Source organism: Carya illinoinensis, chromosome 3 (assembly GCF_018687715.1).
Source record: "Carya illinoinensis cultivar Pawnee chromosome 3, C.illinoinensisPawnee_v1, whole genome shotgun sequence".
NCBI lineage: Eukaryota > Viridiplantae > Streptophyta > Magnoliopsida > Fagales > Juglandaceae > Carya > Carya illinoinensis.
Genome location: NC_056754.1, coordinates 45,258,676 through 45,286,311, shown reverse-complemented (window position 1 = coordinate 45,286,311; position 27,636 = coordinate 45,258,676). Strand labels below are relative to the sequence as shown.

The window sequence follows — 27,636 nt, the reverse complement described above, 5'->3', positions numbered from 1 at the left end:
ACCCAAGTGTTTGTTAATTTTCATTTTTGATTAGAAATTTTAATTCCAACTCTGACTTAATTTTTGCAGAAATTAAATATATATTTTTTCTTAATTCATCTTCAAAATTCCTTACATTGCATTTTATTTTATTTTTCATCTCTCATAGTCAATACATTTTTTTTACAACAAAATTTCACAAATGCTTTGATAATCTTTTGTCCCTGTGGAATACGATCATGGATTTATCCTTGATACAACTTGACAATTTTACACTTAGAAGCACATTTGAGACCAACTGAATGATTGTAAATCAATTACGGGGTATTGCATCTTCTTAGGCCCCTGTCTCATTTATTGGACAATCAAGAAACAGTCAGTGATTACTAAATCCAGCACTGAGGCTGAATACAGGTCCATGGCACTCATTGTTACTGAACTCTGCTAGGTTCAAATGCTCTTCAAAGAGCTTGGTCTTCCTCTTCACTCACCTCCATGTCCCTAGGTAGACAACACAAGTGCACTCTCACTATCCTCCAACCCCATCTTTCATGTAAGGACAAAACACACAAAGGTCGACTACCACTTCATACGGGAGAAGATTTTCAACCGCTATCATTGCAAGTTACATCTCCACTACTTCACAACTGTCGAATATCTCTCACCATCGGCTTGTAGGGGCTGTTAATCATAAGATTCAAATTCAACAAATGAAGCCTATCCAATCTACTGATCTTGAAGATATAGCTGCTAGCTATCAGATAACTCATTTATATATTTGAATTATTTTGTATCAAGTTTATCTTTATGTTTTATACTTGATCTTTTTGTTTTATACTTGTATATATCTGATCTTGTAAAGTACTATAAATATATAATGAAAACTCCTCATCATGTGGTATCGCAATAAACGAGATTACTCAATTATCTAATTTATCTAACCTCCAAAACCGGTTCAAAATGGGGGAAGAGAAGAAGAGAATGATAAATAATACCAATGAAAAAGAGGTAGATCGAAAAGAGTGGGAAAATGGTGTAAAGAGAGTGAAAATGAGCCGAGAATAGTGGCCGACCGGCTGGCCAGGGTGGTCAAATTGATCACTTTTACCATACTTGCATGCGCGCCCACCATGCATTTTGAGAATCAAGAGGTTGGGCCTTAATTCGGGGACTGTACATGAGTTAGTCGATCCAGCAGTACTTGCTTCCACTTGCTATGTATATATATATACCGTTTGTATAAAGACTCATGAATAATGCAGACAGCATCTGAAACAAAAGTACCATACTGATCTTGGTCATTTTGGAACACCAAAAAGCTGAAACTCTACTCTCTGAATCATCACCATCAATCTTGATAATTAGCCCCAGTTCGTTATGATCAGTAGTACTGTTGTTGCTTTCTTCGGCCAAACCCACCCATGTTCTGATGCTAGCCATCCCTGTACCCCTAGCCCTAACACTAGATCCGGTCTCTGCAAAGTTCAAACTACCATTGTAATGAATAATTAATGCGCGGTATTTTGTTCTTCTATTTTTTATTTTATTTTAATAGTTTATTTATTGAATTTTTTTAATTATGGATTAAAAACTAATTATTAGTATATTGGTATTTTTTAATATTTTTAAAAAAATTTAAAATGTCAAAAAAATATGAATAAAAAAATTAAAAAAATGAATTTGGCTTAGGGGCACGCCGAACCCGTCACCGCCTCTATAAACATATATATGTTCTATGTAACATAACAGTTTTGAATAAAAAACAGTGGACAATCTGCAGCAGCACTAGTAGCACTCCATCGTCGACACACTCGCTGTTCACAAATTTTAAAGTTGATTCGTGTAGATATTTGGAGAAATAAACATCTATAGTCCAAGAGATCGATATTCATAATTGACAAAGTACTTATGAATGATCCATCGGAATGTAGATATATATGTCTTCAAACAAAGACATTTTCACGAAAGCATATATATATATATATATAGCAAAACATGAAATCATGTCACAAAAGTGAAAAGCAACCAGCTTGGATATTTTATTATGATTAATGAGATATATAGATGAACAAAATCAGCCCCATATTTTGGTTATCAACATGTTCAAATCTACCATAGCCTCATGTATGGTAGTACTCAGTAGTACTGTAGCCCAGAACTTTTATTTGCTTGGATTATAGATCCTAACAAGATCTCGTAATTTCTCACTCACACAGATGTTCTCGAGTTCTAATATAACTATATTAATTAAGAGAAAATAATCTAATTAACTCCAAAAGACAGATCATATGTTGAGTACTGATAATCAACCATGAACAAGGCCATAAGATAGAGCCATGAGAAGGATCGCAGCTTCCTTCTCGTCTTGAGGGAAAACTCGTTGAAAGGCTGAATTTTTACTCAAACTTATGGTGAAATCCTCCAAACAAAGCTTCTTTCTGCCATGATGATGAGATTGGGTGGTGGTAGTAGGAGTAGTAGTACTGAGCTTGCACTTCTTGAATTTCGGAACATAACCATTGCTGGATCTTTTATCCTTGTGTTGCACGTTAGCAGAAGCAGCACTCTTCATAGATGGTGGCTTTGCTTCAAGAATCGTGCCATTGGCCGCTGCTGCTATTGCTCGCCTCGCTTTCCTTTGCCGAATTCCACAGGCGTTGCAAAGAGACTGCACCATATATATAACAATGGTAGAACATTAATGGATGAGTTTCAAACAGCAAGGATAACAAGTTGTACATACGTAAGGCTGCGCTTAATTACCTCTACTAACAAGAGTAAAGTTGGACGGTTGTGGTGATAATTAGAGAGATACTATATATGGAACACATAATATTTCCACTATTTCAACGTGATCTTTAAGATAAGCATTGAAAAATATATACCTTGGGGCCTCTCGGGCCACTCCTCCAAAGAGGGGTCTTTGTTGTATTACAGTCTGCACAAACTCTAATTGCGGTGTTGCTGCTGCTGTTCAAAGAATGATTCCTGCTCATGTTATCATTCTCACAATTATTTGGAGGTTTTGACTTCTTCTGATCTTCAAACTTCTGCATAGGGTTAAGTGGTATATCCAAACCCGTTCCTTCTGAAGTTATCATCTTCCTCATCATTCTCATCTTTGAAGGCATCCACTTTGCTGAACTAGTCTCGCTTTGGTCTTCAATTTTATTGTTCTCTTTGTTCAAAATAGTGACTTTGAGTCCATTATTCGCACTTTCATCCTTCAGCGTTAGAGGATCACATGATCCACCCTGGGAAACAAGTTTATCAACCGAAAATCAGGAAAGCGATCATGATTCAGTGAGATCATCGCACACAAAGCATTAATTAGAAGTAGAAATGATCATTAAGATCATATATATATATATATGTATATATAATTCAGTCACGTAAAATAGGGTCTGTTTACCTCTTGATCATTTTGGAAGTGCTTTGATTCCCAATAGTAGTAACTTCCTCTTTGATCTTGATCAGCATGGTTAAAGGAAATACGGCTAGAAAAAGAAGAAGACGAAGAGTAAGCTTGTGGTTTGGCAAGAAAGAGGTGGTGGTCATGCTGATGATCTTCGTTAAGATCTAAAGGAAAATTAGGAGAAGGTGGTGTTCTATGGTAAGGTGGAGTCATGGAGAGAAGAAGAATAAGAAGAAAGATCAAGAAAAGAAAAGAAGAGAATGACAGAAGCAGAACCTTTTTCTTCTTGTCCAGTAAAGGTGGAAGATGTTTGAAATGAGAGAGAGATAGAGAATGGGAAGCAAAAAGGCTTGTATGATGGAGAGCTAAACCTATTTTAAAGAGAGAGGGGATGAAAGAAAGCTGCAGAGATCATCAGGCAGCTGCAGGTTTGGCAGAGATCAGGTCTAAGGTATAATAACACAATGAGTCATTCACGTGACTACACAAGAGCCAAGCAAATAAGTTAAAAAGACAAACTAAAAGGAGATGTGTGGAATGCTACTTCACAGCCTCATACGACAACCCTATCTCTAAAAGTTTTCACTCCCTGTACACACATCCTGTACACACGCCCTAACTAAACAAGAAAAAAAATTTATATACAAGGTTGGATGCATCATAGCCACATAAACCAAGATCATGATGTTCTCATACATCCCCATCCAACCAACCACATGTACAGATTTTGGGGAAAAAAAAAAATCACATAGGTTTTGTAAGAGATCAGATCATGGCTATAATATATATATATATATATGCAGCTGGAAGATCTTGATCATGTTTTTTGCATTGTAGCGATGCATAACTAAGAGTTTGATGACTTAATGGTACATAGTCCAGCTTTTTAAATGAAAAATCTGAATTCAAAATCCCCGCGCCCTTTTTAAAAAGATAAATTCGTTGTGGCGATGCATGTTAGAATACTATTATTATCTCGGCACATCATGTATAAATTGTAAGCTGATCAGGCCGGCTAGCTGAAAAAATGGAATTTTTTGTCGTCTTGAAATTTCATCATTAATTTTAATATCACTAGTTGATGGATTATATTTTAAGTGCTATTTTATTTAAATGTTTGATTTATGAAATCATGTAAATTATGTAATTAAGTTTGTCATATCAGTTGGGTGTGACTGGAGAAAAATCAGTCGAGATAAAGAGAAACACTATTCCATCCAAAACTATATATATACTTTTGGAGCATATAAAGTTTACTAGATACAGGTATAAGTTGTGTAAGTATCATGTATTTCTTTTAAAAGAGAGTACAGTCTTCTATTAAAATATTAATTTTTTATTTGAATCTAATATTTTCTCTTTTTTTTAAAAGAAAAATGCAGCAATTATATATTATATAATTATAAATATCATTTCTCAAATAATATATCTTGAATTATATGGAAACTCATTTATATGTGATCGATTTCGTGACAATCAGCAACAGAAAGCTTTCTAATTTAGAATTACCTCTCATCAGCAACAATTCTATAAAGGTTTTGTGACAATCCAAACTTACCCTTAATCTTTGAGTCCATTGATGTATTTTGTGACAACATGTATTTTTATCTCATCATGCAAGCGGTCTATGCATGTTTTTCATTTTTCATTTTAGAAAAATATAATTACAAGTATAATTATGTATTAATTTATATATTAATATGATGTGATTGATTAAAAAGTAAATTTTATTAAAAATAATATTAATTTAAATTTTAAATATAAATAAATTAATATTAATATATAAATTAATACGAGACCATGCGTATATATAATAAATTTCTTTTTATCTTTTGTGTATATGTGGATTAAGGTCCAAGGATAGAAAGATTGTCCAGAAGACAAAGATCAGATGGGCTCGAATGGCAAGGAACACGTACGTTCCATATTCAGCCCTTCCCGTGGTATTGCCAAAAAGGCATTGAATGCCTGTGCAGGCAGGCAGAGGGACAGTTTCAGCATCGCTCCCCCACATGCAGTAGTACTTTTGCCCTAGCTCAAACCTTCTTACAATATATAATATTAAATACATTTTTTAATTACCTAATTAATTACATTATATATGATTTGGTTGTTAAATTCAATTTAGATTAATTTTATTTAATTTAATTTTAAATTGAGTCTAATATTTAAATATCTAACTCTCAAATTATTAAATTTATCTCGATTTAAAACTTTCTTACACGTGAAACTTATAACTTTTTTTAACTCAACACTTCTATATACGTGAAATTCATAATCTTTTTCAACTTTCTATAAATATCTTTAAATTCATTTTAAGATCTAAACATATCTAAACTTATCTTATATAAAATCTATATAACTCATTCCATCAACTCAACTCATTATATATTATTGATAAAAAATTTAATTCAGTTCAGCTCAACTCAACATCTAAATACAATCTTAATTTTTTCTTTTTTATCATCGAACAAGACGTGTCATCCATATCATCTATTAATTACATTAAAAGTTAAAAGAATATTCTATTCTCAAGCCTATCTATAAAGTGGATGTATTATTTATATTATGCACTGTATTTGATTTGTAATATTTAAAATTTAAAATTAATTTTTTAAATTAAATTATATTATAAAAATATTTTATTAAGTGTGTTATATCCACACTAACTTATAAATAAAAATTTTCACATCATTAACAAATTGTATAAATTATATTATTTATTTATATTTTTTTAATCACAAACCCTCCAATCAAATTCTCAACTTTTCCTAATCTATTCTTGCTGGAAAAATAGAAAACTTTCCTTCCTACTGAAAGGGCAAAAAAAAAAAAAATCTCCTTTTGAGAGGAGATCAGAGATATTATAAATAATTTGTTGTTTTTTATTTCAAATAAATAATTAATAGTTTAGCATATTGGTAAAGAGAAATGCTAGATCTCTTGCTAGGGGATCTCGCTAAGTGTTACCGCTCTGTGTGATTTTATTTTTTATTTTTTATTTTTTAAGAAAAATTTGTTTAATATTATTATAAATTTTTTTATTTTTTAAAAAATATTAAAAAATAATATAAAAAAATTAAATCTTAAAACCTAGCGGGAGCGCCCACCGCTCTAGAAGGGTCCATTGCTAAATCGGCCTGCATGTGATCATAAAATATCTCTCTCCTCGTTGCTCGTAGAGCATGACATGAAATCCAGACTCATGATCAGGGAGGAAGGGTACGTACGACGTTGACAGAATAAAAGTAGAATGGAATTAATATTTTATAAAATTAAATTTATAAATTAATGTAATTTAATATAATATTTTAAATTTATTTTATAATAAAAATAAATTTATAATTTAACATATGATATTATAATATTTTAAATTTATTTTATAATAAAAATAATTTTATAATTTAACATATGATATTAAATTACGTTAATTTATAAATTTAATTTTATAAAAATTAGTCGTTAAAATATTTATCAAATAATATTAAACTGCTGTAGCTGCAATAGTTATATATACTAGGAAAATGCTGTATCTATGAGGATTCGGGCCACCGACGCTATTTTTGTTTTTATAACTTAATATTGATTAAAGAAATATTTTTTAATAAATTTATATTTTAAAAAAATATATATTTAAAAATATTTTAAAAAAATAAAAATTCACACATTGATAGCAACTATCAATAAATGTAGCAGTCTCCATACTACTATCTCAAAGTACATGCATGCAGTATCTTTGAGATATGATCGTACTATATATAATTTTGATTGGTATTGGTAAATTAAGTAATATCTGACTACTGTACATGATAGAAGCTGATAAGATTTTCTCTCTCTATATATTTTTTTATATCTAATTTCACGATTCTGATCATTAATTTTATTTTATTTTACGCCTATATATATATATATATATATATATGCATGAGGTTTCGCTAAATTATTAAACTTCCACGTAGGTATGTTATGAACCATACATCTTCAATTTTGTATTATTCTAACTATTTTGTATATGGTGCCTATGTGTTAACATATCCTCCTCATGTCGTTGTAATCGCATCGATCATATCAATCAAGTGTCCATCATCATAACGCCTCTATCAATATTAGTCATTATAAGATAGAAAATGGTTTATACTTGTGGAGTAGACAAGTCTAGTATATTATTTTATAAATAAAGTAAAATAAATATGATAATTATATAAAAAATTGTTTTTTTGTGATCGATCTTTTAAAATTAAGAAACATGCGAGTGAGACTTACATATCCTAAAACCATATATATATATTACAAATTTTTCTTGTCGCATGTAAAAAGATTTTTACGACGAAGATGACATTTTTTGAGATAGAAGACATATACATGTAGCATGGCCTAATCACCTGATTGATTCTAAAGTAGAACAAAAAGGCAGGTAAACAATCATTTCCATGTTTGTAAAGTAGATGCATGGTAACTATTTGATATATATAGAAATTAAGAATATCATATATATTTTAATCATTTTTTTTGTCTACATTATAATTAATATAATATAATGTAAATATTATTAATATAATATAACATAAAATAATATTTACAGTTTTAAAATATAAAATTAAAGGGAATGCATAAAATTTATACATCTTAGTTAGACTCATGTATATAATATTATTCTAATATATAAAATGATAAAAATGCTGCATGCACCAATATATATATACGTGATCAAATACCGAAAACGGAAATTAGTTTTTTCTAGGTAAATAAGTAATTAAGAACCACATATATATATATATATATATATACGTGCAGACAGAGAGTGGGGGGGATCTTTTTAGAATATGCGATTGAAATTATAAATGACAGTACTGTTAGATCTATACAAAAATTTTATAGAAACATTATATTTTAATGTGATCTATATATATATGTATGTTAAATTTATTTTATAATAAAACTATATTTTATAATCTGATATATGTTTCTACTACATATCAAGACCTGTATTATGTTTAATTAATTTTGTAAGATATATCTCTGCATAAATTAAATATTTTTTTATTATAAATTAGCCCAAGTATACATATATATATACCCACATAAAACTGGAAATATATATATATATATATATTAATGCATGGGATCGAACATCTTTCTTGTGATGTATAAATTACCTCGAGCAAGCAATTAGATGATAATTATTATTAATATACGTACATGATGATATCCAGTACGTACGTCGTCCGTCGAGTATAAGTACTGCATGATAGAAATAAATAAATAAATGAATAAAAAGGTAAAATTTTAACGATCACGAGGGTGGCAACGTATGGGGTTTTAGAGTCACTGATACTGTGCATGTTGAAAGGTACATACTAGAGTAGACATAGATAAGGACGTCCTGAAAAATGATAATGTATTTTTCTGTCATTTGTAAAGAGTAAGTCCAAACATGCATGGGACAGTACTCTTCATACATATCAAGTTGTTGATGCTTGCAATTCTGATCATGATCGAGCTAGGAACCTTATTGTCCACCTTTGAGCTACATGACCACACAAATTCCCGCCCTCATGAATTGCAAATGGCTGCATTCGACGACTCTCTCTCTCTCTCTCTCTCTCTCCATAATTAATATGCACGTACGTACGTTATATATATATATATATATATATTTATATATATGGTACTGGTGGCCGCAGCAAATATTTACATGATGATTAGGCAAAAGTTGGATCCAAAGACAACAAATTATTGAGCTATTGATGAGAACGTCTAATGTATATTACAGTTGTACTTTTGGACAGTATTTTATGGACGAAACTGAGTTTGAGTATATATGGAGGGAGTAGTACTGTACTTAGGTTTTTAAGAACAGTAGTACGTAATGATGAAGATGCGGTAGATTATAATTATGGCTTATTTTCAAGTTTTTGATTAAGGGCTAATTAATTAATTTAAATTTCAAAAATTTCTCTCATAATTAATATTAATCCTTCATTGTAGGTGGGAAAATAGAAATCAAAATGAGCATTGAGTGATGTATAACATGCTTATAGGCTTGCATGAGTACTAGTGTATGATTTTTAAAAAGAAAAAAAATCCCCATAATTAAGGTTTTAAAAATCATTTCTTTCAAGCGGTTTGTTCTGCATGCGTTATGAAATTCCCCAAAAAATCCCTAGTGCTCAAGTACTGTAACACTCATCAATTACCCAGAATTTCAACATTTTGATCGGCTAGCATGCATATGGACCCCACACACACCAATCCTCAAAGCACGCGATTGTCATGCAGTACCGCAGCAAATTCTGTGTCACCCAGCTTTTTGCTATATATGGGCTTCAAACTCCTCCTACCTTCAATATTGTGTTATTGGAGTTTAATGAAATCTACCCCAATTCATGCTTCTACGGAGCAAACCTTACTGCATTCCTAGTTTTTTTTTTGAAAGGTTACTGCATTCCTAGTTTAGACTACCTTCAAAATCGACAAGCGATGATCTTTTCTTGTCATTCATGTATGTTGGTGCATTTTTCAGTCACGGGACAATGCTAATAATATAGTCGGGTGACCCTTTCCTTTCTCATTTTCTGTTTGAACTCTTCGTCATGTAAAACAATAAAATCGTCACCAGACTCCATTGGGTCCCGAATGACTAGGGAAACTCTGACGATTAAGTTAGTCACTACTCTTTCCTTTAGTGAAATTAAAGAGAGATCATGAGTATTTTCTTCCCTTTCTTCAGTCGCCCTTTTGATCTTACGAAGTGCCCTTTGATAAGATTTTCAAAGCCCATAAATGAATTGCCATGTGTTAACTCTGGATCTGTTAGATAGTTGGAAGGTTATTATTACCTAAAAATAGGGCTCAGTGGCCTTTATCTAAGAAATGGACTTCATCATGTGGTGAGTTTTGTGAGTGGAGAGTCTGCTAACTATTCTTATCCCCAACAATTACCCTCGATTCCTATGGTTGACATGCTTAACAGATCAAACTTGGGAATCTTGTATGTGCTTTTAATCATGGTAATTTCTACCGTTCAACGTTGTGGGTAAAATGTACGTGGTAGTCACTTAGGCGGGGTGTCCAGTGCATATCCAAGGCTCAAGCCCTAAGCTCACTACTTGGTAAATTTTCAAATCATTCTATATATCAAACAATTCTAAAACTTGACGAAGAATTTACCTTAATTCGTTGCCCTCATTCATTAATCCCGAATGAGGCCTTCTCTAATGCCTTTAAGGAGGCTTTATGTTACCTTTGTGGAGGTCTTTCGAATGCCTCTATGGAGATCTTCCTGATGCCTTTGTAGAGGTTTTATCTGGTGCTTTTGTGGAGGTCTTCTTGTTGCCTTTACTAAGGACTTTCTAATACCTCTATAGAGGTCTTTTCTGTGCCTCTGTAGAGGACTTGTAGATAGTCTTTTTTCTTCCTTGATAATCGCGTAAAGGCTTGTAGAGAGTTGCCTTACCAAGCAAGGGCTTATTTTCTTTCTTGCTTGTTGATCGCGAGCTAGGAATTGGCCTTGCTCGGTGATCCTGAACAAGGGCTTATTTGGTTGCATGCTCATTGATGGCAAGCTAAAATCGGCTTACTCAATAACCCCGAGCAAGGGCTAGTTTTCTTTCCTCAGTCATTGCGAGAAGGTCTTGTGCTGTGATTTCGACCTACTTCATGTTTTCGGCAAACACAAGCATCTTTCCAAGGGATCTCGCTTGATGATTCGAGAGAGGTGGAGGTCGTTAATCGTGACCTTCTTAATTTGCAAGGTAGTAACGACCTTTTTCAAAAGCTAGCAAATAGACCATAACTTTGATCGGATCTGTGATATGTTCGGAAACCAAGGGGAAGCTTCTCGGCAATCGTTTCCATAGAGCTACAGTACTCGTATCAAGAATGCTTGTAAACTTGGATCTTGAGATAATATATATTTCGGTATTACCAGGTGTAACACCCTGCTCCCTCAAGGATAAGAATAAAATCTTTTTAAAAGTCTAGGGAGCCAAAGTGTTACTACAGACTAGGGCTGGAAAAAAAATCAAAAAATCACTTCAAAATCGATCCAGTTTCACTTTTGCTTTTTATAACACCACCTTACCGAATAGGATCGGTTTATATATATAATTGTTTTTTATATTTTTTGTATTAGATATAAAATATTTTGTATATGGTTTTTTATATTAATATATATATATTATATGCTAAATTGTTAATTAATATAACATTAAATTTTAAAATTTTATTATTCATGTCTAATAATCTAATAACATAAAATTTATATAAAATTTGATATAATATAAAACTAATTTCATAAATCTTGATATAATTTATAACATTTGATATAACATATAAATTTTAATTTTAAAAGATAAAATATTAAAATCAATATAACATAAAATTTTAAATCTTAAATATAAACGTTAATATTAAGTTATTAATAGAAACATACTTTTGATATATGTATGTGTGTATCACGAGTGAAGATCCCGAAATTTTGTTTTTGCAAAAAACGAAATTATCATCACGCCGGTTGGATTTTTGTAAGTTTAGATTGGGTTTTCAGTGTTGTTTTAGTGTTGACAGTGTGGGGCAAAGTGGAGGGCTGGCTCTCTTTTGGAAAGATAATATTCATCTGATGATTGTTAGTTATTCTAGAAATCATATTCATGCATCTATTAAAAACTGTGATGGGGAGGAATGGTTGTTGGCAGGGGTGTATGGTCATCCCGAGAGTGGACAACGGTCTGAAGTATGGAGTCTCGTGAAGTTTTTGGACCATGGGGTTGTTTTACCATGGCTAGTTTTTGGGGATTTCAATGAAATCCTAGATCATTATAAGAAATTGGGTGGAAACATAAGAAGTGAATAACAGATGAGGGAGTTTAGAGGGGTTTTAATTATCAGATTGCCAATTGAGAGATTTGGGCTATGAAGGGGTTCTTTTTGCTTGGAGTAACTGTAGGGGGAGGAGGGTTTAGTAAAGGAAAGATTAGATAGATTTCTTGCCAATTCTTTGTGGTGTGAAATGTATCTAAATCTTCGAGTTAAACATGGAGTTGCAGCCTACTCTGATCACATTCCTTTATGGTTGGATACTGAAGGTGCTTTGATTAGAATGAGAAATAGGAGGTTGTTTAGATTTGAGGCTATGTGGGTGGGCGAAAAGGAATGTTCTTCGATTATTGAGAGGGCTTGGTGTCAGAGAAATGGTCCTCATTCTTTGGATCAGATTATGGGGAGGATTTCTCGCTGTGCTACAGAGTTAGGAAGATGGAATAAGGTTTCTTTTGGCCATGTGCAGAAGAATTTAGCTACTTCTAAAAGAAGGCTGTAATGTTTAGAAGAGAATGATTTGGGATCAAATTTTCTAGAGGAACATAAACAAGCGTGTCTTGAAGTTCAAAAATGGCTTGAAAGGGATGAGTTAATGTGAAAGCAAAGATCCCAAGTGAAGTGGCTCAGAGAAGGGGATTGTAATTCCCGGTATTTTCATTCCAAGGCATCCACTAGACGAAGAAAAAATAGCATCATTTAGTTGCAAGATGAGTCTGGTCTTTGGCATAAAGGGGATCCGATGGATGACTTAATTACTAAATATTTTTAGAATCTGTTCACTACTGTAGATCATGTGGGTATGGAGGATATTCTTTCGGGTCTTGAGGCCAAAGTCATTGCTGAGATGAATGAGGAGCCGTTAAAACCATATGTTGTTGAGGAGGTGGAGGTAGCTTTAAAACAGATGCACACTTCTAAGGCCCCTGAGCTGGATGGCATGCCTCCTCTTTTCTTTAAGAAATATTGGGGTGTGATAGGTAATTCTATTACCAATGCTTTACTTTCAGCTTTGAATTCTGGAATGTTTCCTAGAGGTTTAAACCATACTTTCATTACATTAATCCCTAAGAAAGCTTCTCCTTCAAAGGTAGCAGATTTCCGCCCTATTAGTCTGTGTAATGTGCTTTATAAGATTCTTTCTAAAGTCATTGCAAATAAACTTAAGAGAGTTTTGCCGAATGTTATCTCTGATTCTCAAAGCGCATTTGTTCCTGATAGACAGATTTCAGATAATGTGTTTATTGCATATGAGTTGCTGCATTTTCTTCGTACTAAGATAAAGGGTCGGAAGGGGTTTATCCCTTCAAACTTGACATGAGTAAAACCTATGATAGGGTGGAATTGTTGTTCTTAGAAAAAATAATGGAGTCCCTTGGTTTTGATAAGAAACTGATTTCTTTAATTATGCAGTGTGTTAGAACAATTTCTTTTTCTGTTTTAGTCAATGGAAGTCCTAAAGGCCCTATTATTCCTTCTCGAGGCCTTAGGCAAGGGGATCCGTTATCACCATACTTATTTCTTTTGTGCACAGAAGGTCTTATTTCTTTATGAAAAAGAAATGCTGGTAGGGAAGGGGTGGATGGAATAAGGATTTGTAGAGGTGCTCCTAGAATAAACTACTTGTTATTTGCAGATGATAGTGTCATATTTTGTAAACTGATGTGATTACAAATGTGAAGATCCAATCTTTGTTGAACAAGTATGAGCGAGCTTCGGGCCAATGTATTAATAAGGAAAAAACTTCTATGGTCTTTAGCAAAAATGTGAATGATGACCTGAAAAGAGATATTATACAGCTGTGGGATGGCAGCTTTACACAGCAGTATGAGAAGTATTTAGGGCTGCCTCCCATGGTTGGGAGGTCATTCTGATATAAAAAAGTGAGTGTGGCAGAAGTTACAGGTATGGAAGGGGAATTTGTTATCTCAAGGGGGTAGGGAGGTGCTCATAAAAGTTGTAGCTATGTCTATTCCTACTTATGCCATGAGTTATTTTTTGTTTCCTAAAAATTTGTGTCATGAGTTAGAGATGATGATGATAAAATTTTGGTGGGGTGATCAATTTCGGGAAAATAAAATACATTGGTGTAGATGGGAGAAGTTGTGTTCTTCAAAATTCCAAGTCGGGATGGGATTTAGAGATCTCCATCTTTTTAATTTAGCCCTTTTGGAAAAACAAGGGTGGAGACTTTTAAGAAATGAGGATTCTCTTCTTTACAAAGTATATAAAGCCAAGTATTTTCCGAATTCAAGTTTATTTGAAGCCAAAGTTTGTGCTAGCTCATCTTATGTTTGGAAGGGACTTTGGGAAGCTCTTGATTGCTTGAGAAAAGGTTGTAGGTGGCGTGTGGGGAATGGGCAAACTGTTCGTATTTTTAAAGATCCATGGTTACCGGATTGTTCAAATGTTTCAGCTTTGGTTGAGGTTGATGAAGACTTAAAAGTTCATTCATTGATAGATGCAAGTACAGGTTGATGGAATGTTCATATGGTGAGAGCTCTATTCAATCCAAATGTAGTTCAACAGATCCTAAAATTACAAGTTTCTGTAAATTCTGAAAACTCTTTGTTTTGGAGTCACGAGAAGAATGGAAGCCATTCAGTTAAGAGTGCTTATCGATATCTTCAACAGAGTCAACATCATTCAAATGGGCAGTCTTCTAGAGGCAGATTTGAGGCTGTGTTTTGGAAGTCATTATAGCATCTAAAAATCCCTAAGAAGATGAAAATTTTTGCATGGAGGGCGTGTCAAGAGAAGCTTCCAACCTACCTGAATCTGAAGAAGAAACATGTAATGGATGATGCAACCTGTGTGCTATGTAACCAAGGTATGGAAGATGCTGCTCATGCTTTGTAATTTTGTTCTGAAGTAAGGAATGTGTGGGGGGTTTTTTGTTCTCAAATGGATAACATGCAATCTGATTTGTCTTTTTGGGATCTGGCAAATTTGGCCCGAGATAGAGGTTCAGATTCTTTGTTGGCCAAATTTGTAGCTATTATGTGGGGCCTTTGGTATAGAAGGAATAAAAGGATTTATGAGAATATTTCTATGCATATTAATGTGACTGTTAATAATGCTCTTTCTTTACAACAAGAATATGCACAGGTGCAGTTTTTTGATGTTTCAAATCAGAAGATTAATAAGGTGGTAAGATGGCATCCTCCTCCTATGGATTTTCTAAAATTGAATATTGATGGGGCCACTTTTAATGATCAATCTATTGCTGGGATTGGAGTTGTGTTGAGAGATCATAATGGTGAGGTTGTAGTGACTTGTTCTAAGGTTGAGAAAGAGGTCTCCTCTGTTGAGTTCATTGACGCAATTGCTCTTCTTAGAGGCTTACAGCTGTGTGTTCAATGGGGTGTCCCAAAAATTATGCTTGAAATCGATTGTTTGATATTGGTTAATGCTTTGAATGCAAATTTTGAATGTCTAACAGATTTTGAATTTATTCTTCAAGACATTCGAAGACTTATAGATGGCTTCCAAGAAGTTAAAGTTGTGCATGTCAACCGCTTAGGCAATTTGGTGGCTCATCGTTTGGCAAGACACGCTTGGTTGATTGATGATATTTGTATGTGGTGGGATTATTGTCCTTCATTTGTTAGTCAAGTTATATGGCTTGATAAACTTTCTATTTGTAAGGATACTTGATTTTGAATGAATGATAGTCTGATTATCAAAAAAAAAAAAAATGTATGTGTGTGTGTATATATATATATATATATGTATATAAATATCAATGATAAATACACTTTATGGCATAATGAATTATAATATGTATTATTTTTTATCATATGTACTAAATATGTATGTTTAGTTTCATAAATAATTAGGCACAACTCTTGCTATCTTTCCCTGCTCTAGAAAACTTTGTGAGGTTTTCATCATTAAAATTACATAGATAAAACTGGATTAAAGTCGGTGAAACTAGAACTTCCGGTTTTGGTGATACATTAATATGGTATCGGTTCTTCAATTCTTAAAACTAGTGTAAACCAGTTTGGTTCTAAAATATATCTAAAATCAGATTGACTTAGACCCGTTACATCCCTATTACTGACTTTGACTTAAAATTTATTTTCTTATTCTTAGCACCAAATACAAAGATTCTCTATAATAAATAAAATCTTTTTGTATTAAAATTATTGAAATCATAAAAAAGAGTGCACTAAAGCATTTATTATAGTTTCTCAAATTTTATACTAAAAAAATCATAACTTAAAATCTTTGTACATGATCTAAGCATCTATCACGCCTCCCAAGACCAAGTCCTATTCAGTAGCTCTACTTTCATAAATATTCTAGCCTTAGGTGGTTTAAAAATATAAAACAAATAAAAATGAGTTGATAACTCTGTAAGAAATCCATCATAACGTAAAGATATTAACATAAGGTTTTTCATAAAATATTTCAAGCTGATAATTAAAATCATGATTGTTTATAAATATGTTGATGACATGCATGACTGATCTAAATTATCTAACTTATCTGATTTAACTGACTTGTATGACTGGCCAACAAAGTTAACATTGTGTGCAAGATTGTGCACCAGTCTTACAATATCCTATGGCCACAAGGGGAACGTATTTGATAAAATACTATGGTAGATCACGCTTGAGTTCGTGGCTTACACATCCACCCTATTGGCATTGGTATCATGCATCTGAATGATTATTTGATTAATCTGATTTTTAATGATTGGCTTTAATAATAATATATATAATTAGCTAACGTATGTTAATCTTAATTTATAATCAAGCTACCTACTTTGTAGTGCTAATCCAATATTTCCAACATGTAATCGATCACCTATAACATAGATATGTAATTTGTATAAATTTCTAATTAAGCATTTTGTAATAAAAGCCCAAAATACTAAAATAATTGTTTTTTTTTTCTAAAATCTAAAATTCTCATTTTAACCCTAAAATAATCTAATTTTTTGTGGGCTCGAACTCCTAAATTCCTATACTCCATGAAAACCCATGAATAACAAATTTTATGCTCAACATCTCCAATCAGTGACACCCTCAATATCTATTTACCTAAAATAAACTAATTATCGACTTGAGAGAGAGAGAGAGAGAGAGAGAGAGAGAGAGAGAGAGAGAGAGAGAGAGCAAACATTGAGTTTATTGGGAGAGAAAAAGAATTATGTGAGAGAGAGAGAGAGAGACTAATGTGAGAGAGGAACTTACAGTGATTCATGGTGGCTTGGCGACAATCCTGGTATGAGGAATAGCCAAAGGCTTGAAGTTGGGTAGTGTCTTGGATGTTGGCTAGAGAGAGAGAGAGAGAGAGATCTTCATGGCGTTGCTATGCTTAGAGGATTTCTTGCTCACTATTTGGTGGTCTACGGTGGACTTTCAGTTTGGATAGAGCTGGGCAGCTTGAAGAGGCTGAGCTTGGTAGGACCATGGTCGCTCTTAGTTAAGATGGGGAGGTAGCTAGTTTTGAGACTGCTCCATTTTTGTTGAGAAAAACAAAGTACGTCAGTTGGTGTTCCATCTGTCCATGTGTGTGCGCTTCCATGGGAGTGGCTTGAAGCTGGTCAACTCGATTGCTTTCAACAGAGGCTTGCAGTAGTCCTATGGCAGAGTGGCTCTTGGTCTTTTTGTGGCACTACTTGTGTAGTGGGTGACTCAAAGGGCTAGAGATGGCTTGCGATTTAGCTACGTAAATGTGGGTACTACGGCTAGGAGAATTAATAAAGGGATGGCAATAGGTATATAAAGAAATTGGGAGAGGGAGTCATAGAGTTCAAGTTTGACTCATTTAGTGGTCAACGAGGAGAAAGAAGGATGATGCCGAAAGTGGTGTTCGTGCTCATCTGAGAGAAGAGAGTTTGAAATTTAGAAAAAAATACTTTAATAATTAAATAGCTCATTTAAAGTAGGATTGAGAGTGATTGACACTGTAGAGGGGATCTCAATCAATGGTGACTTTAAATTGAAAAATTTCTAATGCCGATCTTAAATTATAAAATGAGTTTAACTCTGATAAATATTTTTAGGCTTTTAAAATAGCAGTTGAGCCTATCACCAATTAAATATGGCCCACTTGGTCCATAAATATTAAATGGGCTTTAAATCCTATTATTGGCCGAATAAAAATTTTCATATTTCATCCTTAATATTAATAATACAGGATATGGTCATTATAACAAGTTTGCTTGAACTCAGGACGAAGCACATTATGTATGCATATGAATAACTAATGCAGTATTATGGGAAACTATCTCCATTTCTCTAGATGTGAAACCGTGGTGGTGAACGAGTTTTGTCACTCAATTAGCATGCTTGGGGAGCTTGGAAAGTTGTCTCACATGCTTAGAATGTAGATGTATGCTCGGAGAGGGTTCCACTCCTTTGTTTAGGTAAAGTTACTAGCTCTGTCGACTAGCTTTAGCAAATTTAGCTTGAAAATGCCTTTGCTTCACTTCCTGCGAATATCTTTGATTGACATGTGAGAGGGGTGCTCTAGCCAAGGCAATCGAGGTTTACTTGGAGATTTCAAGTGCAAGAATCAATCCAAGAATTTTATCTTCCCTTGAGTGGAACTAGTCGGGTGCTTTGTCAAATAAAGATCAATATTAGTGGTTGTTGGAGTTGACCTTCTCGGTCCCAACTCCAACTTCATCTTTAGTATTGCTAATAATTTTGTGTATTAACCATCATCAGTTGAGCCTTCTCAAATGGTAAGATTCATTAGAAATCTCCTCTTTTTCCTCTCTAGAAAAAGGGGTGGAGTGAGGTTGTGCAAGGCACGTGAGGCAGTTACAACAAATTTTTAAGTTTCTAGAAGGGGTCCCAAGAGCAAAAAGGAATCTATTGAAGGTGGGTGTCGATGAGGAAGGACATCTCTGGGTGGTTTTAGGGTGTTGACTTCATGAAACATGGTGCTACTAACATCACTGAGGGGTCATCTAAGAGAGGAACTTATGGGCTTCTCTCTTAGAAATGGAGGAGATGGCAGGGAAATGGGAGAAGTTGCGACTTACTGAGAAAGAGGATCAGGCATTTGTAGTAGATGAGTATATCCTGAACGAGTTGGAAGATAAGGGCGAGTGGAGCCTAGCAAGAAGGGAGTGTTGGAATCTACTATGGTGAAGGTGTGGAGAGCATCCAAAACTGCTTCATTTTGGGAGGTAAGGTTGAATGTCTTTGTAATAACCTTTGCTACTCTGGCTGATAAGTAGAAGGTTTGGAAAGGAAAATCATGGTTGTTCGACAATTGTTTAGTTGTCCTAAATTTGTATAATGATTTTATCCAACCAGGAGAAATGTCATTTGCTATAGAAAGGTTATGGGTCCAGCTCCATCATCTTCCTTTTCATGGGAGGCAGATTGAAGGTGTGATTGGGAAGGTTCTTGATGTGGTAATTGGTGAGAATGGTTGTGGATGGGGCCAGTTTTTGCGAATCAATGTGGAAGTGGATCTGATGAAAGTTTCACTAAGGAGGGATGATGATTTCTGTGAAAGGGAAGATTCTGTGGATTCCTTTTAGATATGAAAAACTCCCTAGAATATGTTTTGATTGCAAAAGATTTTCTCACTATGGGAGGGGATGTTTGAAGAGGGAGGAGGTTTCTATGCAGAAACAATGAGGGGATGGGCAATATGGCTCTTGGCTTAGAGTAGATTCCTTCATAAGGAAGAATGTGGAGACTAGTTTTTCAAAGAAATATGGGAGTGATGCTAACTTAGGTGGAACTACTAGAGAGTATAATAATGACACATCGATAGTTCCAAATGAGATGGAAAGCGTACCTGGCATTGAACCTAAGAAGGCTCAAAAGATAGCTGAAGAAGAGGGATTGAGAAAGGATAAGGGGGAAACAATAAGAGGACTGGGAATTACTAATGATGAGGGGTTTGGGCACTGCAATTCTAAGGGATTTCAGAGCTTAAACTCTGGTCAGAAGGAAGACACATCCTCAATCATAGTAGGTTTGAATAGGACTAAAGTGGATAGGAGGGAGAACTTGGTGGGTTAGTGGTGTGCTCTTAGGGCACCATCATTCCTTTACAATAAACCTTTACAAAAAGAGGGGTGAAGTGGAAGAGGAGGGCAAGGGAGAAATGAGTGTTCTATGAATCTGTGATAATCAAAGCCAATTCAAAACATGGTAGGAGTGGAATAGAGGCAGCTGTGATGGGAGGCACAATGAAGAAAGGTAGAAAAGGGGTGAGAAATTGCAGATAATGCACTTGTATTGATGGAGACTGTTGAACAGTCCCGCCAAACAAAATGAAACTCTTAAGTTGGGATTGCCGAGAGTTTAGGAACCCTCGGACAGTTCAGGACCTTTACTTTTTAGTGAAAGATAAGAAGTCCAACTTTATCTTTTTTAATAGAGACAAAGATGCATAGAGGAAAAACTGATTCATTAAAGAGAAAGCTTGGTATGTCTAACTGCTTTGAAGTGGATGCAATTGGCAAGGGAGGTGGTCTAATGTTATGTAGGGAGAGAGATATGGTGGCTGACATCCATAATTTTTCTCAAAGGCATATAAAGTGCTAGTTCTCAGATCCAATAATAAAAGAGAGATGGTTGTTCACTGGCTTCTATGGTCATCCAGAATTGTAGAAAAGGAAGGAGGTATGGTGTATGCTTGGTATGTCTAACTACTTTGAAATGGATGCAATTGGCAAGAGAGGTGGTCTAATGTTATGTAGGGAGAGAGATATGGTGACTGACATCCATAATTTTTCTCAAAGGCATATAAAGTGCTAGTTCTCAGATCCAATAATAAAAGAGAGATGGTTGTTCACTGGCTTCTATGGTCATCTAGAATTGTAGAAAAGGAAGGAGGTATGGTGTATGCTTGCTTCTTTCAAACCTGTGAATGGGATTGGATAGTGTGTTGCAGGGGATTTTAACGAAATCTCTACACATGATGAGAAGGTAGGTGATAGGCAAAGGAGGGAGAGTTAGATGGCTCAGTTTACGGAGGCTTTGGAGGTGAGTGAGCTATATGACAATGGATGGTGTGTAGATAAATTCACATGGAGTAACAGGCATTTTGATGGTACTTTTACTAAAGAATGTTTAGACAGCTTGAGGTCTTTCATTCGAGGTGTTCTGATCATAGACCTATATTGCTATGTTTTGACAAGCCAAGAGGAGGGAGAGAAAGAAAAGAAAATATTGATTAAATATGAAGTTTCTTGGGCACTAGAAGAGGAATGTGGCAGAGTGATTAAGGCTAAATGGGGGAATGGCAGGGATGGTTGTACTTCAACTTCTATTGTCCATAATTTACTATCTAAATGTAGTATTGATTTAATTGAGGGGAGTTATAAGGTGAATGCAAATAGAGGCAGAGAGATAAAGAAGAAGACTGAGATTTTAAAAAGTTTGCAAGCTGAGGAAGGTAGAGAGAATATAGCAAAACTAAAAAGAGTGCAAGAAGAAGTGGGGTTATTTCTAAACCAAGAAGACCTCAAGTGTAGACAAAGGACCAGGAAGAATTGGTATAAGTTGGGTGACAGAAATACCAAATTCTTTCATGCCTGTGCTAATCAGAGGAGAAGGAAGAATATGATTACACAGATCAAAGATAGCCAGATAGCCATGATAGAATGGTTAATGAGTCTGCTGATGTTGAAATGGCTTTTAATAATTATTTCAAGGCCTTATTCACATCTTCTAAACTAACAGAATGTGATATCAAAGCTTGCATTCAGAACATGGTATCAAAAGTTTCTGATGAGATGAATGGGTAGCTATGTCAACCATATACAAGAATTGAAGTGGAATGTGCTTTGAAGATGATGGGGCCTCTAAAGTCCCCTAGGCCTGATGGCTATGGGGTAGATTTTCCAACAACACTGGAGCATCATGGGAAATAAGGTTACTGTAGTAGTCTTGGAGTGCTTAAATGGTGGTACTATCACTCAATCCTTAAACTAATCTTACATTGCTTTAATTCCTAAGGTGAATATGTCTATGTTGGTTAGTGAATATAGGCCTATTAGGCTTTGTAATGTAGTATATAAATTGTGCTAAAAAGTCATAGCAAATAGGCTAAAGTCTGTACTACCTTTTGTTATTTCACCTAATCAAAGTGATTTTCTTTCAGGAAGACTTATCTTTGACAATGTAATGGTAGCTTATGAAGTGTTACACACAATGAAAATAAGGTTGAAAGGCAAGTAAGGGAGCATGGCTTTGAAGTCAGACATGTCCAAGGCCTATGACATGATTAAGTGAAAGTTCTTAAAGGCTATTTTAAATATTGGGGTTTAATGTGCAATGGATCCAGCTTGTGATGAGTTGTGTGAATTTTGTGCAATACCCAATGGTATTGAATGGAAAACCTGGAGGCAAGGTGATACCTTCTAGGGGATTAAGACAGGGAGACCCAATTTCTCCCTACCTTTTTATCCTAAGTGCTGAAAGTCTAAGCTTATTGCAGATGATTGTGTGTTGTTTGGAAGAGAAAAAAGGGAGGAATTGAGGCAGTGGAGCTTGCTGTTACAGAGATATAAGGTGGTTTTAGGCCAAGTTTTAAATAAGGAGAAATCGTTATTGTTTTTCAGCTCAAATAGTGATGCAGTAGAAAAGAGGTGTATCCTTCATATAGCTAGAGGTGTGCTTTGTGGCAATTATGAAAAATACTTAGGCCTACCTGCTATGGTGGATAAATCAAAGTCTAACACTTTTAGAGGGGTTAAGGAGAAGGTGTGGAAGAAGATAGATAGTTGGGAAAATAATTTCTTGTCACAAGCTGGGAAGGAGATCCTCATTAAAGCAGTGTTGCATGCAATACCTTCTTATACTTTGGGGGTTTTCAGGTTACAAGTTTCTTTGTGCAAGAAACTTAATTCTCTATATGCCAAGTTGTGGTGAGAACACAAAGAAAATACAAACAAGTTGCATTAGTGGAATTAGGAGAGATTAAGTGTGCAGGAAGCTAAATGGGGGAACGGGTTCAGGGACATAGAAAGTTTTAATGCTGCTATGCTAGCTAAACAAAGATGACACCTCATTAAAAATCCTACATGTTTGGTTGCTAGGATTTACAAAGATAAGTATTTTAGAGCTTCAAATTTTTTAAAAACTAAAGTTGGTCTCAACCCCTTTTTTATTTGGAGGAGTGTATTGTCTGCAAGAAATCTACTGAATGAAGGTTTGTAGTGGAGGGTGGGTATGGAAATATTAGGGAGAGAAATGACTGCCTACTCCATTATCTAAGTGTGCAATCCCTAGTTAAGATGCATTGCGAAGAGGAGAGGGTGTGCAAATTGATTGATCTATATACCAAGAACTAGAATGAGGTTTTGTCTATAAATCTGTTTTCAAATGAGGAACTAGATATCATTATTTGAATACCATTGAGCAAGTTGGGGTCAAATGATACACAGACGTGGGGCCATACTAAGGATGGTGCATTTACAATAAGAAGTGCATACCACCTTGATGTTAACAGAAAAAGAAGATTGAGAGGGAAGGCCTCAAGAGTTGATAAAAGTGACAATGTGTGGAAGCAATTGTGGGGTTTGGAGGTACCAGCAGTGGTAAAATTGTTTCTTTGGAAAGTTGCAAACAACATCCTACCTACTAAAAGTAACCTCTTTAAGAAAAAGATTGGTGATTGCTCTTTATGTCTAATCTGTGGACTATGTGAGGAATCTGTGATTGATATACTTTGTAGTTGCCCTTTAGCTACAGATGTATGGGCAGAAAATACTAGTCCTGTGCAAAAATGGGCTATAGATGAAGGGGATTTCATGACTCTTTGTGGTAAGATGATAAATTGCCTAAAGAAAGAGGAGCTGGAGTGGATTCTAGTGATTATGTGTATAATTTGGTTGATGAGGAATATACTTACTTTTGAAAACAAGTTCTATAGTCCTAAACAAGTCATTCAGATGGCTACTGAGGGATTGGAGGACTACAAGTCTGCACAATTGAGCTCAACTGCTAAATTGTGCAGACTTGTAGTTGAGAAGCTACTGTTTCTCATGGATTGTAGAAGAAGTGGAAAAAACTTTGTCTAGATGTGTTAGGCCAATTGGGATGCAACTCTTGATATGGAGAATAAGAGAATGGTTGTGGGGATTGTCTTTTGAGATGAAGAGGGGGAGGTACTGGTTTCAGTTTGTGATGTGAAGCAACATATTGATAATCCTGCATTGGTTGAGAGTATGGCTTTGTGGAGAGCTATTGAGATGTGCAGAGAACTAACTTTCTCCTACTCCAAAGTGATATTTGAAGGGGATGCAGTTGTTGTTATCAATAGGATAAACAAGGAATGTGAAGTCATGGATGGGGCACATTATTAATGATATTAAGCAAGTTCTCCATCAAAGGGAAGGCTAGACAGTTTGTAATGTTCCTAAAGATGGAAATTATGTTGCTCATTTGTTAGCTAAACATGCTTTATTTCTTGGAGAGGAAAGGTTATGGATTGAAGGGGGTTCTTTTGTAATCTGCAATGCACTGTTACAGGATAAGATGTGTAATTTTTAGCCTGATTAAGTAATACAAATTAGTTTGATTTTTAAAAAAAATGGCAAGATTCATTCTAAAGAAATCAAGCGAATGCCACTCGCCAAGACAAGTTGTAGTGTAGAAGATAAAACGAAGGGTCATGACTATATGCCCAACTAATTAGAATGGTGGCCCAAATGTGGGAGCATTTGCATAGCTCAGATTGAAAGTGTTAGAGCTGAGCTATATGGTCGGCACCCTTCACACGTAGCTCATACATGTTTAAGTTTGGCATGGTGCTTAGTTGACAAGGCTGCAACATACTGGCAGTTGCTATGGAAGACGGTAGAAGTGTTGTGCTTGCTGCACTAAAATCCATCAAGGTGAATCGATCAACTAATATATATATATATATATATATATATATAATTGTTTGAGAAAAACGTGTCTTGAGCTTGGGGTCGAGAGTGTAACTCCACATACATGTAGGGAATTAATATACTCCCCCAACATTCAATAAGAGTTGATAGCTATGTAGGAATGTTTCTCCTAATTAATATTATTTCATAGAGTCATATTTAGAGATAAACAGGCTTGGCAAAATACACTAACTTATCTAATGGCGGAACCATCAATTGTGTTGAGGGGGGCAACTTTTCTATTGTATGACACATTTATGTAAAAGGTAATGCTAAATACATGGTGTGTAAACTCTATGTACTCATTTTGAAAAAAAAAAAAAAAAAAGAAGTGGAGTTCACCATTAAAAAATAATTTTTTTATTATTTCTCCTAAATTTAATTTTAATTTTAATTTTAGAAAAGCCACATCATTGAAAATAGATAATATATAGAAATTAAACAAAATTTTGGGACTATAAAAAAAAGTTGGAGAGAGACATTTCTAGATATATTGAAATTTAAAAAAAAAAAAATTAGAGGAGAGCATATGGAGATTATAATTTTTTTGGGGGGCATTTTCTATATTTATAGAATTATGCATAACATTTAGGGGTTATTATATGATTTCAAAATGTTTTGAGGGGGGCCATGTCCCCCCTTGGTACAACGTGGCTCCAGCACTAAACTTATCAGCTTGTAGGGATAAGCCATTCTAGATGCTAGGCTTATAACTCATGTGAAGCTTGGATACAAGATCCTTGGTCGTAAGTGGGAGTTTGCTCTGACAAAAAAGCTTGGGTAGGTTTTTGTCTTATCTTTATTTCTCTGCCCTAATAATGTATTTTTCACATTAGGAACCTTTTTCTTGTCCTATTGTATTTTTTTCGTCATGTCTTCATTTTCAACGTTAAGAGCTTTTTTTCATCATGTTCTCATCTTCTTCTTTAGGACCCTTGCTTTCAGACCATTTTTGCATTCTCCTCTGATATTTTTTTTTTTTTTTTGTCCTATTGTTGGAGGGCAGCAATGGGGTTTCATTACTCACCCAAGCTTTGTTGCTTCCCTTGATGGGGGGGCAAATAGCATATCATGCTAGTTGCTCGAGAAGAAATGCAGTTCTTAAGAGGTAAGTGTTCAACACGCTTCTTGTTTAGGGCTAGCTTCTTTGCTCACTTGTGAGTATACCTTGTTATATGGGGAGAGCTTTTTTGCTTCTCATGATGGGGCAGGCACATAGCCCACTATGCTAATTGCACGGGGAGAAATGTAGTTCTCTAGAGGTAAGTGTTTGGCACGTTTGTTGTTTGGGGCAAGTTTCTTGGCTCGCCCGTGAGTGCACCATGTTGCTTAGGGAGACTTTTGTTGCTCTTGGTGATGTGGCGAGCACATAGCCCACCATGCTGGTTGATCAGGGAGAAATGTAGTACTCGAGAGGTCAGTGCTTAGCACTCTTGTTGCTCAGGATGAGCTTCATTGCTCGCCCGTCATGTGAGCAAGGCTGAGGACCTGTAAAGCTTGTTGCTCGGAGGTCGATTGCCAGCCTTGCTCGTGCGTGGGTGTGCAGTGCCTACGTGTGTAGCGCATGTCTCGACAAAAGTTACTTTAAAATTGAAATCATAAAATATCATAGTGATAAAGGACTTATCTTCGTAGTTGTTTTGGTGTAGTTTTGCTAAACGCCTCCTTTGTGTAGAAATTTGCTTTGTTGGTTCATTAGACCTTTTATTTGGAGAGTGATAAAATTGATCCCACAAATGGCGACAAATTGTTCATGCATTTTTCGATCAAGGCAGAATGCCAATAGCACAGTCGGATGACCTTCTGATTTCTCGTTTGCTATTTGAACTCTTCTTATCAAACAAGAAAATCCTTGCCAAACTCTGCCAGGTTCCAAAGAATCGGGGATATTCCGATGATTAAGTTAGTCACTTTTTTTCTTTTTTTTCTCTAATGAAATTCGAGAGATTGAGTTTTTTCCCCTTCTTCAGTTGTTCTTTCCATCTTACGGAGTGGCCTTTTAGAATTTTCAGAGTCCATAGATGTTTGCTATGTGTAAATTCTGGATGGGTAAGATAGTTTGGAGGTGGTTATTCATTAAAAATAGGGCTCAATGGCCATTTTTTAAGAAGTGAGCTTTACGGGTTTTCATCATGTAGTGGGTTTTGTGAGTGGAGCCCGCTAACTATTCTTATCCCCAACCATGCACTTTTATTTTTTAGCTCTCCAATAGCTCCCCAGAATGTTTGTTGGAGTCCTCCTCTCACATTTGTTATTTAATTAGAGTAATGTTAGTCAGCTAGATACAGTTATGAATTATGTAAATATTACGTATTTTTTTTAAAAAAGAATAGAATCTATCATTAAAAATTATTTTTTAGGTGAGTATCATATTTACTCAACTTTTTTAAAAAGAGTACATACCTCTTACACATTCCATAACTATAAATATCATTTCTAATTTAATTAATGTTATTTTGCTTTAGTTTGTTTTCATTTTGAGACCTGCGGTTTTTTTTACTGATTAATGTTATATACGATGTTAAAGTGTGCAAGCTCCACGCAGTCTTTTTAAAAAAAA

General features: G+C 34.7%; 2 protein-coding genes across 2 annotated transcripts; one reads left to right on the top strand and one right to left on the bottom strand.

The window, feature by feature from the left end:
• Positions 1-1,994: 1,994 nt before the first annotated feature.
• On the bottom strand, positions 1,995-3,962 carry LOC122304370 (GATA transcription factor 21). Its single transcript, XM_043116598.1, has 3 exons — positions 3,392-3,962; positions 2,865-3,233; positions 1,995-2,647 (listed from the first exon to the last, which is right to left on the bottom strand). The coding sequence occupies exons 1-3, from the start codon at positions 3,605-3,607 to the stop codon at positions 2,285-2,287; spliced, it is 948 nt and encodes a 315-aa protein (XP_042972532.1). The 5' UTR covers positions 3,608-3,962; the 3' UTR covers positions 1,995-2,284.
• Positions 3,963-15,115: 11,153 nt separating this feature from the next.
• On the top strand, positions 15,116-15,868 carry LOC122304862. The gene has a single exon (XM_043117126.1). The coding sequence runs from the start codon at positions 15,116-15,118 to the stop codon at positions 15,866-15,868; it is 753 nt and encodes a 250-aa protein (XP_042973060.1).
• Positions 15,869-27,636: the final 11,768 nt, after the last annotated feature.

What these genes read in the sequence shown, in the direction of transcription:
- LOC122304370 (XM_043116598.1), bottom strand. Translation starts at nt 3,607, where the DNA reads ATGACTCCACCTTACCATAGAACACCACCTTCTCCTAATTTTCCTTTA. An exon ending in ACTTCCAAAATGATCAAGAG is followed by an intron (nt 3,234 to 3,391) that starts GTAAACAGACCC and finishes CTTGTTTCCCAG; the next exon opens with GGTGGATCATGTGATCCTCT. An exon ending in GTGGCCCGAGAGGCCCCAAG is followed by an intron (nt 2,648 to 2,864) that starts GTATATATTTTT and finishes TATATGGTGCAG; the next exon opens with TCTCTTTGCAACGCCTGTGG.
- LOC122304862 (XM_043117126.1), top strand. Translation starts at nt 15,116, where the DNA reads ATGGATAACATGCAATCTGATTTGTCTTTTTGGGATCTGGCAAATTTG.